This window comes from Struthio camelus, chromosome 1 (assembly GCF_040807025.1).
Source record: "Struthio camelus isolate bStrCam1 chromosome 1, bStrCam1.hap1, whole genome shotgun sequence".
Taxonomy (NCBI): domain Eukaryota; kingdom Metazoa; phylum Chordata; class Aves; order Struthioniformes; family Struthionidae; genus Struthio; species Struthio camelus.
This window is the reverse complement of record NC_090942.1, coordinates 3,754,289-3,769,453: the sequence shown is the minus strand read 5'-3', so window position 1 is coordinate 3,769,453 and position 15,165 is coordinate 3,754,289. Positions and strand designations below refer to the sequence as shown.

General features: G+C 45.3%; 1 protein-coding gene across 4 annotated transcripts in view; it reads right to left on the bottom strand.

The window, feature by feature from the left end:
- Nucleotides 1-15,165, bottom strand: part of PLXNA4 (plexin A4) — a 461,571-nt gene that overhangs the window by 12,669 nt on the left and 433,737 nt on the right. For all 4 annotated transcript variants that reach the window (XM_068953849.1, XM_068953915.1, XM_068953978.1 and 1 more), the window contains 4 exons: nucleotides 13,756-13,855; nucleotides 10,942-11,132; nucleotides 6,822-6,991; nucleotides 4,000-4,212 (listed from right to left, as the gene is read on the bottom strand). In XM_068953849.1, coding sequence (XP_068809950.1) covers nucleotides 4,000-4,212; nucleotides 6,822-6,991; nucleotides 10,942-11,132; nucleotides 13,756-13,855 — 674 coding nt within the window. The remainder of the gene's footprint in view (nucleotides 1-3,999; nucleotides 4,213-6,821; nucleotides 6,992-10,941; nucleotides 11,133-13,755; nucleotides 13,856-15,165) is intronic.

The following is a 15,165-nucleotide window of genomic DNA, read 5'->3' as shown; positions in this document are numbered from 1 at the left end:
CGGCCAACAGACACTAGAAAAGACCGAACAAGCTATTGAGCAGAGAGTCCTGAAATCAGAGGTTACCAAGTGATGATAAGATCCAGAATGGCAACACACGATCTATTCTGCAAACTCTAGAAACATTAGCCTAGCATTTTCGGACAAGTTTAAGACCTTGACTTCAGAAAGGTAATGTCAAGCAAACTATAGTTGCTTCAGGAAAGGGAGGTAGGTAAGATCAGGGACCCAAGACTCTGGGTCCCAATAGCTAAGTCAGATAATTTTTGTAATCAGGTTAAGAACAAAAAATTGCAGATGTTATAACTCTGAAACCCACAGATCAGTTCACTTTAAACCTCTTTTAGTCCCAGGCCTGACAAACCTATTTTGAAAGTTCTTTGCTGGAAGATTCTTAGAGGCACAAGAATATTTTCAATGTCTCTGTTGAGTTTCAGCTTTTCTTTGAGGGATTGTCCTTGATGCACAGTGGGCAGCCAAAGGGATACCAAGTCACTTATTCCCTTCGCTGCACTGCAGGTGTTCTGGGTACCAGTGTGCAATGGAAACACTCCTTGGCTTCTGCTTTTTGTGCTCCATCCCTTCTCTATCTCCCACATCCCTGCCTTCATGACAGACTTTGATAGGGAAGCATCATATTGATTGCCATACAAGCAATTAAACGGTGTTAATGAAGTTCAAACAAGTGTTATCATAAGCTTGGCGGCGTAGGAAGAAATGAAAGGTCAGTCACGACCCTTTGTCGTCTTTTCAGTGTGGTGTTGAATGCTAATGAGACACTCCCAATTAGGACAGGCTCCCCTTTGCATTGTTCGGAGATTGCATCAAATGCTCCCAAGTTCTCTAGCCTTCTAGGCTCAAAGAGGACATTTGAAATAAACTTGAAAAGATGCTATAACGTGAATTCAGCAAAGCCTGTGGACTTTGACTAACAGAAGTCAGATGACAATCCCATTCTTTTCCTCTCTTTCTGTAGGGGGAGAAAGAGTATGCTCTGATCAGATCCCTGCTGCGATAGGCTCGGGTACTGACTCCTGAAAAGCATGCGCCTTGTTTGAGAAACACAGACTGACTCTTGATGGTTTCTACAGAAGCCTTGTACTCTGTCCCCATTTCCCAGGTTAATTCCCCTGTCACATCTGAGCATCCTCTGCCTCAGGAAACCCAAGCTGGGGATGAGCTAGGTACTTTTTAGCCGTGAGTTTTCAAAGAGAAAAAGCCCTGGGTGTGGAATTTGGATTGTGAACTTGGCTTTCCCAAATGTCAGGATTGCTCAGATAGGCAGAATCCAGGTCTGCTTCCAACTGGGCTGAAACAAAGGACCATTGAAACGAAATTCCCAGGTGAGTAGTACACAGAGGTAGACCATTGGTCAGGCAAGGCAAGAACCTGCATCTTTGCTCTTGCCATCATACATTCATGCTCCAAAGAAGTGGAAAAGTAATTTTCTTGGATGGCAGGTACATGATTTCACCCACTGCTGCTGCCTTCTCTGCTACTTCTGGTGCCAAGGTAATTCCCTGCCTTGAGTTTGTGAGTCCTGAAGGCATACACCACACTGAGAAACCAGCAATTGTGAAGGGATGGCTTGGAGTGGCCCGGCCCCATTTACATTTCAACAGATACACTAAAACAAAGGAGCCTCCTCTTACTCCAGAGTGTCTTTGAGTAGGGTTACAATCTACCAGTGCCTAATTGCCCTCTCATGGATTCTTCTTCATCAAAGAAGTTAATTTGATTTCAGGTTCTCCTGATTTACTCAACCACTTTTTAAACTCCCCAGATGAAAATCTTTTTATCTCAGGATTCACTCTTTGAAGAAATCTAGTGGTCTTGAGTGATGTTGTCTCCAATTGATACTGACTATAGAAATAGCTCCAACCAATACTTGAAGCCATTGGAGTTGAAGTAACTGCCTCAAAATGCAGTTGCAGAACAGAGAAAATGAATTAATTAGCTTGGGGTAGAACTGAAATTATGTTCTATTCATCCTTGATATCTTTTTCTTTGATCTACCATAGCATCCAGGTGCTAGTGTCTTGAGTCAGTAGAATTGACAGCCATTCTCCTTTCAGGTAGCCCACAAAGACCTGAGCCAAACCCTTGCCTTTCACAGAAGAATTAGCAGGGCAGAAGTTCTAATTATATTCCAAAACCCACAGTTTCCCCTTAGGTTTCAGTTAAAGTTTTCACATATCGGTATAGATAACAACCCAGCACATGCTGACCCCAGAAATTCGGTGCTGTTAACTAGAAGCAGAAGGTGTTATTCACCTCTTTTTCAAACCTATTATTTGTTCAAGAAAATCCCAGGGAAATGCAACTTATTGCTGAGGGTTACCGGGCCAACAGGGTTGAGCTCCAAAATGGTTTAAAATGAAATCAGTACTGGAAAAATTCTGGTGACTGCAGCTCTCTGTTTATCCAGAGGAAAGATGTTGCATGAGGATATACCATTTTCCACCCACATAATTCAGTCCATCCTCTAAACGTAACATTTGCAAAGATAAAACTCAACTAGAGGCATATGCAAAATAAGGTATTTGTCTACAGAAACCAACCACACATAAGCCTATTAGAGTCACCAGAGTGTGACACCTATGGGTTACTGTAAGCTGAAACTTATAATTTATAAATAAATCTCTTATACCTTCCTTCCTCTATCCCGATTGATCCAGCAACCAACCTCAATACATATTCAGAAACTTGGACACAGTACCAGAAGTAGGTCATAATTAAGCAAGGTAGCTCATAAGAGCCTTACAGGTTGCCTAGAAACGACATTTGCAAAAGTGTTTAACCACATCTAAAAATAATGGTCTGGGCAAATCAGAGACCAAGGGGAGCTTTATTGTAAAATAAACCCACCTCATGCAGACTAGAGTACAGAGCTTTTTCTTTAGCTGTGCTCTGCTTTCACAAAATGAGAGAAAACTATCATCTCCACCAAAAGAAATGTCCTGGTTTACACTGTGGTATGGCTGAAGTAGCGGAGATCTCATATAACCATCAGTGTGGTATCAATTTTAGATGGTGCTTACGAAGCCATCCACACAAAGCATTGTTTAAAACCGGATGTCGTTGTACAGGGATGATCTGTAAGATAACCCCATCCTTGTATTTACAGAGCAGCAATCATTCTCCATCTGTGCAGTTCCCAAACCTGTCAATAATGCCAGGCAAGCGTGGCATATTGGAAAACAAACTACAGATCAGCTTCTGCAAGGCTTGCTCCAGCAGATAAGTTCCCACTGAATGGAGTGCAAGATGTGCTATTGCTGATCCTCCAGAGAATCTTAGAGAAACTCAACACTTTATATCCTGCAGGAACAATTGTCTTGGTTGTATGCACTTTAGAGTAGGTTTTCCAGGGCAGCAAAATCAAACCATCCAGTCCTTGCAGCTGCAGGTCTTGCAGATGTGGGTAAAATGCCTGGAAAGACCCCTGCCTTTTCAGAAAGTGCCTGGAGACCTTTAATAGCATATCTGCTATTATTTAACAGCATATCTGTTTTGTGGTATCTCATTCAAAGAATGGAATAACTTCCATGGAAAGCTACCAGACTCAGAATATGAGATGATAATTGTGTGAACCCTGGGATCTAGGCAGTATGGGCGCTGTTACGATGGTGCTGAGAACAGTGAACCACTTCTCATCTGTGTGGAAGGACTTAGAAGCCCATGTATTTCACAGAGCTCAGACTTGGTCACCTCCCTTTCCTTCCTCCCTCTCTCTCTTCTCAACAGTTTCTCCTCAAGAGAAACAACGACAGCAAACACCTTCAGTTCAGGCCTCTACCTAAATTTCCATCTCTGCTTTAAGGCAGTGAATAAAAGGCTAATACAGAGCTTTCTAGTCAGGCAGTTACCACAGGGGGAAAAAAAAAAAAAAGCAGTTACCAAAAACAATACTGAGAATGCATCCTACCTCCATTAATGAAGAAGGGATTAATTGTACAACTTGCTTATGGCATTCCTTTTTCCAGAGCCAAGACTCACCTTTCCACCCAGTTCTTGTAGCTGGGGATGTCCTTGGCGTAGAGGAGCTTGTTGGAGGGTGAGTCTTTGCCCAGGCGGTGCTCTGAGGTTGAACAGGAGTCCATGAAGGTCTGAGCCACTACAGAGAGGCAGGCATCCGTGATGCTGTTCTTGTGGATGTCAAAGACGAACTGTGGGTTCTTGATCATGTTAACCCAGAACCGTAATGGCAAGCTGCAAGAGGGGTAGGAGGGGTGGTAGAGGTGAATCAGTGCACAGTTTGCAGACTTTGCCTTGTGATGTTACAGTGCTAACTAGCGGATAGGCATCAGGGATTATAGTGTAGAGATAGGACTTCCGGGACAAGCCTTAACTCTGTCATTGATACACAGTGAATTCCTCTCCAACAGGACTCTAGTGGAGTCACATCAAGAATGGCTGTTGTCCCTAGTACAGATCTTTGCAGGCCAGATTCTGTCACTCTTACTGTCAATGTCATCTTCAAGAAGCTGCACTTAAATTAATGACACTATAATTAAAGTGATGAAAATGACTCCCAACTTCTCTAGCTTGGAGTGGCTATGTAAAGTTAGCTACCGTTGGCTGCTTCATCAGATGAGGATGGGCATCACAATCATGCAGCTTATGTTAAACGCTAGTCAGTGGTGGACCTGGTTTTTAAAAGGTCTCAGAGAAACCTCAGTGGGAGAAAGGTAGGTCCAGTTCTAAGGTTCAGACTGGGAATGCTAACGACACTCTGTGTTGGTGGCACCATGTACTGTTGTGTTGCATCCCTCAAGCCCAAGCCAGCTTGAGATCCTAGCACACTGGGCATGAAGAAGTCTTTACAAGATAAAGATCTTAGGCACACTGAGGGAATATCCTATGAAAATATCCTCTTTCCCCGAGGAATGAAAAAAGAAAAAAAAAAAAAGAGTGAGGAACAAGTGTTGCAACCTTTGAAACGAAAATGAATATGCCTTAACAAAGGAAATGTTACGTTACTTGCAATCCAAAGCCCCCTTTTTTTCACTTCTTTTTCTTTGTTCTCAAAAGAGCTGTTGATTTATGTGATGTCCTGAGGCATCTACCTCCAGCCTTTGCCTCAAGCTTTTTTGTGTCAGGGCAAATGCATTCATGTGACTGTGGTCTAGGAGAGCTGAGATGTGTCACTAAGTCCTTCCCGCTTACTCTTGTTACCCTCATATGTTCACAACGTCATAAACAATTCATCTCCAAGTCTGATGTCTTCCAGGTAACAGCAGGCAGTTTAGCATGTCCTCACAGAGGGATGACACCATGTTCTCCTAAACCATTATGTCTTCTCCTGAGCCAGAAAAACCATAGACCAAATGTGAGGAAAGCCTCCCAAAAGTAATCCTATCAGCTGAGTCAGCTCCCTCAGGGAAGGGGAAGAAATTCAGGCACAGGAAATGCCAGCAATGAGACCTCATAGAATTGTGAGAGAGAAGCATTTTGGGCTGGGAATGGGAGGTTCGTCTGTCAGAGGGAAGTGCTGGATGACTGAACCATGCAAAGCATCTTCCATCTGCAGTTGTTAGGATGATAAACAGCCACAGTGAGGAGCACAGAGTGCATGCATGTGTGCATGAGCGTGTGTCGGGAGGGGCAGGAAGATGATGACCCTAGCTGGGAATAATGAAGCCCGTGATGTGGCTTGGAGTTAATTTAATCTGACTGAACAGATTTCTTCATACTGCCCCTTCTCCCATACACACACACACACACACACACACACACACATGCTGCCTTCTCCTTCCCCTCTTAAATAAACCTCCTGCTCATTTAGTCTGAGTGGCTGCAATCAGCCTTAGATTAGTGCCGCAGATAATGTTAATAATATGCTAATGTTTCATTAGTTGAAAGCCTCTTTGGTGCATGGGGTTTCTTTTTTTATGTCACTGCGCTGTGACGATCTGCCATCAGCATGGCTGGTAAAAGGAAAAAAATGCACGAGCTGGGAGCCCCATGGCTCTCCTCTGCTGTTCCTTTTATAGTCCCTGTATTTGCACAGGAAAAGGGGAGGGAGTGATTCCCCAGGGGACTCTTTCCAACAGGGAGACTCAGCAGAGGAGCTGCAGAGATCTTTTCTCTCCGCTGGTCGTGGCTTTTTGCCTCTGTCCCATTACATGCGTGAAGAGGGGCTGCTGCCTGGCAGCAAGAGCAGGGGGCTGATGTCAGCCTTTGTCACTCACTCTGAAGGGGACTCACAGCCAGCTGCATACCCTATAAGTGCTTAGTGCAATTTCAGATGCTCCAAGGTATCTCTTCTGGCCTCCAACAGCCACCTCGGGAGGCTACAAGTGTTGTGTGAGTCCTGCACAGCCTCTGTGGATGTCTGGGACACCGTAAAACCTCTCCAGTGGCACCAGATGCCTACGGGTGGGCAATCAAAAGGAGCCCTAGGTCCCCATTGACTATACTGGGAGCTTAAACAGCCATTTTGGAGGAAGAGAGTGGCACTGAATTGTCTCTCCCAGATGCCTTCCCAGATATTCCTACGGGCCGGGGTCCTATAGCGCTTAGAAACTTCTCAGCCTTTCCTTCTGCATCCTCACGAGATCCCTGAGAAATATCACCATCCCTATTTTACACAGGGCAAAGTGAGAGCTGGATCCAAAGTACTCCACCCTTCAGGGTCTCCTGTGAACTCTTAGACTTCCTCTGTCAGCTCAGGAAGATGGAGACCAGTGCTCTGTACCAGGCTCCTCAGCTCCCTCCAGCACCCAAAACTATAATACGTGTCCATTTCTTCCCCTTCTGGGGAGGAATCCCCTGGTCTAGGACCTGGTGCCAGGCTGTATTGTAGGTGCCTCACTCACCAGTTGCTCTTCCAGGTGTGCCGCACGTGAGGGTCATGGATGTTGTGCTTGTCAGCCTGCTCATCCAGGAAGTCGAACATGTATTTGATAGCCAGGGGGAGGGCACTGCCACGGTGAGCAGTGCTGAAGATGGTTTCAAAGAGGTCATCTACAAACTTCTGCAGAGTGCCCTGTCAGGAGAAGGAAGGACAGAAGAGTATGACATACCTAGTGGGAACAGGACGTCACATTTCGGTGCTCCACGGCAAATGGAGTGTGTCTGAGACTCAAGCTCAGGAAGTGTGATTGAAAAGCAAGAGTCATCTAATATCTGCTAAATGTGACATGAGCTGGAAATTTCAACCCCACTGTCTCTGAGCAGATGTGCACCCTTTCACAATGTCCATTGCAGCTGGATAGCTGCCAAAATGGGGTAGGCCAAGGTTGCTACCTGTCCACCTCTCTGTTATTGGCACTCCCTGCCAGGCTGGGTGGCTGATCTGCGGCAGGAAAGCTTGCCCCGCTGCAAGTATACAGTGATGGGAAGGCCTTGATCTGTTCCCACTGAGATTCCTCTACTATGCACATTATCCACAACTAATCTAGTGTATATATGAAAGCCAGTTTCCATGCTGGCTTTTATCCAAAGCCAGTTCTTAAGCTGGGTGTAGATCCAGATCACTGCAGAGCAATGCAGCAGGTGTCACAAGGAGGAAAGGGACAAGAGACCCTGGAGAGAGATGACTGTTCTATATGAGTGAATAGTTAAATATGTAACAAGAACTTCATCTTTATCTTAAAAATTAAGAGGCCTTCTAATTTTTTATTACCCACTGCAATGGGCCTGAGAGAAGCCCTAGAAGCAATGCATGAAAGCAATGCTCTGCAGACCTCAGTCGTGTCCCCTGCAGAGATTGCAAAGGTCTCCTTATGTTATGTTCCTCTGGGAGAAGAATCTCCGACCTTGTGCTTGGAGAAACACCTTGGACCAACTGGACGACAGCTGACCTTCAGTGAGAAGGTCCAAGGATTGGAATAGCAGAGGGTGACTAGACCTGGAGAAAGGGGCGGTCAAGCAGCTGTGATAGCAAGATGAGCTGCAGGCTGGTAACAGGGGTAACCAAGCAAGGAACACTTCCCCTGTCAAACTGGGAGCTCCAGCCCACATTAGGAGCTCAGCTCTGCCACCGGAACGGCATAGACATTTATACGTGAATAAACAACATAGCTATTAAAAAAAACAGAGCAATCAACAAGTGTTTCGCGATAGAAAAATTTCCTCAGCTGAAAAACAAAATCCTCCCCTTTCTCTGCAGACCCAGGAAACAAATTGTTCTTACTAGAAATGAAGCGCTGGGTTCCACCAGAGTGGCTCAAGTTTACATAGCACTAACAAATGCTTAATTAGAAGGCTGGCGTCTCTTGCTGATTCACCATTGGATTTATTCTTTGGGAAACAAACAGAGGTACCATTTGCTTGTGTGAACTCCTACAGGGTGAACAAAACCCTGCAGCACATATCTGACTCAGAAAGGGCTCCTGAGAAGAAATCTTGTTGGTCTGACATGGAAGAGCTGCCCTCAGATTCAGTTCCTGGAGAGAATTAGTTCTCCATATGTTCACCCACACAAATACAAAGAAAACCTCAGAGGCTTTTAGACAAGAGATTCTAGGTCTCAGAGGTCAGGGATTTACCAGAATAAAAATCACTGTCATTTTATCTAAGTATTCCCTGGGATTGTATTACCAGCAACTGGTATCTCTCCTCCTTCTCTCCCTGAAATGAGTATGATCGGGAAATAAAATTTCTCAGTCCTAGAAGGGAAATAGTAAACTCCCACCCTTTCCATTCTCTGTGTTGCTGTGTAAGCTTCACAGCTCCTTCCTTACTGTGTTCACAAAAAGCAAGAGTTCAGTTCATGACCTGGAACAGAAAGTAAAAGTGATTCAGTGGTGGAGTAGGGGATGTATCCCTAGACAGTATAAATCGGCACCGGTCCAATAATAGCTGGTTTACACCAGCTGGGCCTGGTCCCTGAGGAGCATCATTTTCTTTTGATATTGTGTGACCCATAAATCATCTTGAGGTCATGGCGTTGGGCATATTCCAAAGGCTAAAGACAGAGTTGTTTCAAATCTGGATCCCATTGCAGCAGAGGCAGCCAGAGCGAGCCAATGTTTGTGTTCAGCGGGTGGAGCTAGGCACCAGCGGTGAAACGAGTTGAGGAGCCAACGCGTAGATAAAACTGCGCAGTAGGACTTAAATACATGATGGAGGCCTGTCTGATGAGTGAACTCAGAGGGTGTTTGCACGAATACATGTAATTGCGTTCGTGTTTGTTGACATCCTGATAGGAAACGATAATCGTCAAAACTTCATCGAGGGAAGGAAGATTGGGCTTTTTGATCGCTGCTTTGTTTAACCCCGCTCGGAATGAGGTGAGATAACATCATAATTAGCCACACCTGAGCCACAGCTGCCCTGCAGTTACACTTCTGGGATGCACCAAGTTAACTTATGTGTTAGAGAGATGCATAGACAGAGAAGCTCTGCGCAGAATTGCCAATTGCGAATGGAGCCTGCCTCTGATCTTACTGCCTGCCTCTCTGTCTGGCTTGGTCCCTGCTGGGGTGCAAAAGAAAAGCGTTGCAGCCTCTTCATTAATATAAGTCTCTGCATGGAGACCACCACCAAGAAGGGATCAACAGGGTGCAAAAGCAAATGTAAGCTCAGACAACTGGTTTCGCTCACGTTATTGTAGAGACTTCAGAGGTAAGCTACGTGGAGGACAGCGTTGATCAGAGATGAAAGAAGTTGAAAGGCCTAAGGTCCTTTGTCAACCCTCCCCCCTCCCCCCCCCTGCCCCGAGCTAGCCACCTGCTGTGAAAGCCAGCCACTCCCATCCCGGGTAAAAAACAGAGTGATGTTGAGTGGCAGTGAGCTGTAGCTGTGCAGATAGTGGGAGAGTTGAGTCACTTTTTGTGGCTTTCACAGGTCAGAAGTCCACTGCAGTAAGTTATAGACCTGTTAGCCTGAGTACTCTCCGCATATAGAAAGCTGATTTCCAGCATTTTGGGGACTATGGATTGACTACATAGGAGCTTACCAATTTGCCAGTACCCAGGAATTGTTGCTTTGGAAAAGCATAACCAGCCAGAAATTGCAACAAATAGAGGAATTTGGGTCTGCAAAGAACACCCCAGGTGCAAGACTTCGTGGGGCAGGCAGTCCCTGCTGTCTCTGTAGAGACCTGCCATGGGCCAGCTGAGATGTGTGAGATGTTTCTGGTGATTCAGTTTGGGATGTCCCTGCTCTGCTCCTGCCTGATTTGGCCCATGTTTTCCCTTAGGAGTCCCTGAGCTCTCCATGTCTGCATGTGGATGCATGTCTAACTCCATTTGCCCTTCCTGGAGCCGGTCATCTATTAGCCACACCATGGCTAACTTGACTCCCTGACAAGTTATGAACATGAGACTCCATTAGGAGAACTAAATCTTTATGGGCCCAGCGACAAGGTGGAGAACAAGGACCCGTACCTACACAGGGTTTTGTGGCATGGGATCCCATTTCAGATTACAAGGTGTGATATGATGCATTCTCGGAGTCTGACCAGGGCATGTTCACGTCCTGGCTCCTTATTTGCTCCATCTGGGACAAACTACAATCCTGTATAATCTACAAGCCCAGCACACACCTACCCCTGTGCAGACTCTCTCCACCAGACTCATGGCCCTGCATTAATCACTCTTCATTGCTCTCCAAATCCCAACTCCTTCTTAAGCCCTTGGCTTCTACTTTGTTACTATCACCCTTTCCTCACTCATTTAGAGTCCGTTTTTAACAAATTGCTCCCTTTGCTCCTAGCATCCCCACTTTGTGATCCTCCTCTCTCCAGACCTACCCAATGCACTGCTCTTAAATTTGCCATTTGACTCTTGTTACCATTTCGTTGTCACAAATCCCTTTCCTGACTGTGTTTACTTGGAGCACTTATCTTGTTCCATTTTCCTTCTGCTCTTCTTTTTTTAATCCCCCGTTGGCATCCTTTGAGCAGTCTCTCATTTCTTGTGTGCAAGATGTCCCACTTTAGCCTTTAAAAGCACATTTTTGTCCCCCCACCCCCACCACCATGCCATATACCTTGGTGGCAAGGAGCCTTGTCAGGTAGATCTCAGAAACCATCTTGCTGCCTCGGTCACCCTCTTTTTGGTCTCCATGCTCATGGTTCTTCACCAGGTGCCACATCTTGACTCCGCTCTCAAGGTCGGGGGTGATCATGGGTGTGCGAGAACGGAGGCTGTCTGGGCTGCCTGTATAACGGATCATGTTTTCTGCAAAGACAGATGCATGTATCTCAGCCTTATTAGCGCTCGTATTGTGATCAATGTGTTTCACCACAGAAATATGCTAATAACACTTTTCCTAATGGAAGTTTTTCATCAGACAGGCAAGAAGAGCCCTTTCCTTCATCTGGGTTCAGTGCTGGTTGCAGGAACCTCTCCCATTTGGTGTATGTACTGGATGTACACACAAATTCTGGTATAGTGCTCAGACAAGCAGAGCTAGATCTGAGTCCTTGGACATCCCTGCAGTGTGCCCACGCACCCAGCTATCATGGCCACACAGCATGCCCCCTGGAGAGATGTTAGCTTGGGTTTCCAAAGTAGGAGGGTTGTGGCAGTGCTGCAGTGTCCCTACTCTCGCAAGCTCTGTATTTCCATATTAGCATTAAGTAAAACTCCATCATCTTGGTGTGTGTGTCTGTTTGTGTGTGTGAGTGCCTGCAATTTGTTACATTGGGCAATGCAGGTATATCTCCAGGGCAGAATTACCGTGTGAGCCAGAGAAGCCCTCAAAGCAGCTTTATGGAACGGACCTTACTATCAAAGCATTATTTGTTGACTGAACGATTTGCACAGCAAACACAAGGGAGGTCAGCCAAGCAGGACATGATGATTATGTCTATACTGGTAAATTACACAAGGCCCAAACACTGACTTTCAATTGCCCATGCTATTTAACTGTTATCATGTTCCCTGGCAGAGCTTTGGCTTGAGACAACTAGCTCTTTCACTGTCAGACATTGTCGAGGGGTGGTTGAGGGGATAGTATTAACAGTTCATGGTAGCCATTACGGTCAAGACCATCTTCTTAGTCTTAAGCCATAGAGGTGTGAGCCATACTAATCCATCAAGCTCAGTCTCATGGTCAGAGAATGGGCCATGGGCCCTTTTATGTAGTAACGCTGATGTAGCTAGCATGATGGCTTGCTTACCTCCCTATCCCCAGGCTTAGGAGGAGCTGCCTCTCCTCCCTGCTCTTGCCTCAGAGCAATCCAACACGTCCCATCCAACCATCCTCTTCACTCCCTGCCCCAAAGCCTTACTTTTGCTAAGCCCTTGATAGAAAGGAGACCAGATCCTCAGATGGACCCACACAAATTTTGTCTTCAAGGACGCCTTTATACCACAGTTTTCATTTCCCTCTGCCTCCGAGTGATGGCATGAGGCATTCATTTCTCTCTGAACTGCCAGTAATGCTCTAGATTGAGTCTTTTCCAACCGTAATTAACATAGGAGTGTTGCACCTTTCTGTAGCAAGGTCTGAATCGGCCTCATTAGTGCATTACTAATATCTACATATTAATTATCAGATGGAATATCCTTTTTCTCTGTGGATGCTCTTCCCTTAATTGCAATTAGCAATCACTTCTGACCCACCACATCTTCTCCTCCCCTTGCATTCTTCCCCACGCCCTCCTCCTGAAAAATCAAATGACAAAAAAATTTAAGAAATCCAACAGAAATTAACCCCCCCTCAAGTCTTCCTTTTCAAAGGTCACTGTGTCTCTCACTAATTGCAACAACACGGCAAAGAGGATGAATATTAATAAGGTTTAGTGGACTGCTCATGTCCTTGTAGAAAGAGGAAGGCGGCTCCTCCAGACACCGAGTGACTGTACTTTCCCTCAAGCCAAAGGGAATGGGAAGGAGAAGAGATGCAGTCATACATTAAAAAAAAATAAAAATGATAAATAGATATGACAGCTGGACCTGGGATGGAGGGTGCTTTTGCAGCACTCTCTGGTTGCAGATTACAGACTTACTTCTTCCTTTGCCCTCCCACATTGCCCTAGTGAGACATGTCATGGCCTGTGACTCTACCGCAAGGGAGAAAGGTGTGTGATGGTGTAAGTGAGACTCAGGAGATCTGTGCCTGGTTCTGCAAAAGAATTTCCACCCGGTTTCTGCTTCACAGCTGTCTCAGTCTCAGTTGTCTCATGGGTAAAATGGGAAAAATAGGGCACTGCTTTGAGATATGCTGATACAAGACCTCTGTAAGCTATTTATTTGTTTGTTTATTTATTTAGTTAGTTATTCCAGGTGCAAATTCCCTGGGGATAATAAGATAGCTGGGTGAGACACACAATATTCACATTGTAAGGCATAGTTCCAGACAGACAGTACCCTGTGTAGGCTGTGGTGGCTTTTAGTCTTAGAGCCCTCTTATCTGTGCCATACATTTGTCTTAATCATAGACCACCCTCCAAGGTCTTTGCCAAGCAGAATGACTTTGATTTTCCACTGTGCCGTGCACTCCCTTGTTGTGTCTCCCTGTGCAGACTCTAAGAGCGAGATTCATCCCATGTGGCTATGGGATATAGTCATGTCATATCGTGTTGTAAAATATAGGCAGCTAATTGTTTAGCTCCTCTCCCCACCCCTCCCAAGAGGGAGGAGGGGTGCTTCCCAAGAGCAATCTGGATACTTGAATCAATAGCTTGGATTGGATGCCAAAGTTCCTCTCCTCCTCCAATGCCCCCCCAAGCATTCATATTAGCTAGTCATCTGGCTACCATTCTCTTTTCTCGTGCTCAATGTTTTGTAACCAGCGCAATGTATGAGATCTCTCCTCCATTGCTCTCTCAACCCATATCAGCACACAGGTCCTTACCATATTTGCTGGCTGAGGTCCGGGAGACCGTGGAGTTGTTGACTGCATTGTAGGCAGTGACTTGCTTGGAGACTAAAGCTACCACAGATCCATCTGGCACCTACAGACAAAAATGAACTTTGTCAATAAACTTCTCAGGACCGACGGAGGAACGTGCCAAAGGCAGCAGGAATTCAAGCAGCAAAACCAGAGTCATAATTCAATGCCACTGCAGGCAAGACAGTAATTTTGGCTCAAAGCATAAAATGCTTTCTTCAGTGGGTTTATTGACAAAAAAAAAAGGAATAAAATCTTCCTGTTACACCAGTTAAGGCAGCAAGGCCAACTGATGACAAAGCATACTCTGGCCCACGAAACAAAGCCCAGTGAAAACAATGGGAGTCTTTCCATTAACCTCAGTGAGACTTACATTACGTTGTTCATGAAGCAACTCTGATGGTCTGTAGGACAGGGACATGAGTAGAATAAAAGACCCTGTCTTCATCCATACCTGTAGAGTGTCTAAGGTAACATGTAACCGCAATATCAATTTAAGATAGGCTGGAACTACTATAGGGTCACTTTTCAAAGTGGAGAAATGCCCATTTATCTGGGAGTTCAGCTGATGGAAGACTAGGACTGTCACTAAAAAGAATAAAAATAAAAAGAATCGGAGATCTCAAATCCCATGAGCAGATCCAGACTGAAGAATCTAAATAAGGGCTCAGAGGTGGGTAAAAGTTTGATCAAGAACCATCAGAGGGTGATCAGTTGTGAGGATCAGTTTTCTAGGTCCCCAAATCTCACAAACTTTTCTTATACAATTACAGCCTTCCAGCAAGAGGCTTTTCTCCGTACAAGTTATTCTTGCATGATCTGGCAATGAGTCTAGATTTCAGTTTTACTGAGGTGCTGCCAAAATGTCCCCAGAAGCATGTTTAATAATCAAGAAACAGACAAGAGAAGGTGGCCTTTCACATCAGGTCCAAATCTAAGTCAAACCAGGAGTGGTTTTCAGGGACAGAGGAATTTAAATCCTTCTGATTTGCTTAGGAATTTGTATTTGGAGTCCTGTTTCATGGCAAAACAGTGGAGTGAGCATTCCCAAAGCAGGCAGCATTATCAAGAGTAGTACAACCTCTACAGAGGGCAGATTGCTTGGTGCCCTACAGGACTTTCAGAGACTGAAGAATAGAAATTAATGCTGGGATTCACCTCCTTTACCCTAAGGTAGCTGCAGTGTAGACCCCTGCAATGCTGCTAGTCATTTAAGCAGAGAAAAATAAATACTTACACAGAACAATTCTTCTGAGCTATTCCAGACATTAAGGATGGGATGTCCTACAAGGACGGGAAAACTGATGTGACATTTTCTGTTCCTTCCACCCTGATTGCCGGTTGTGTCTAGGTGCCTATCTCAGATGTGGATAT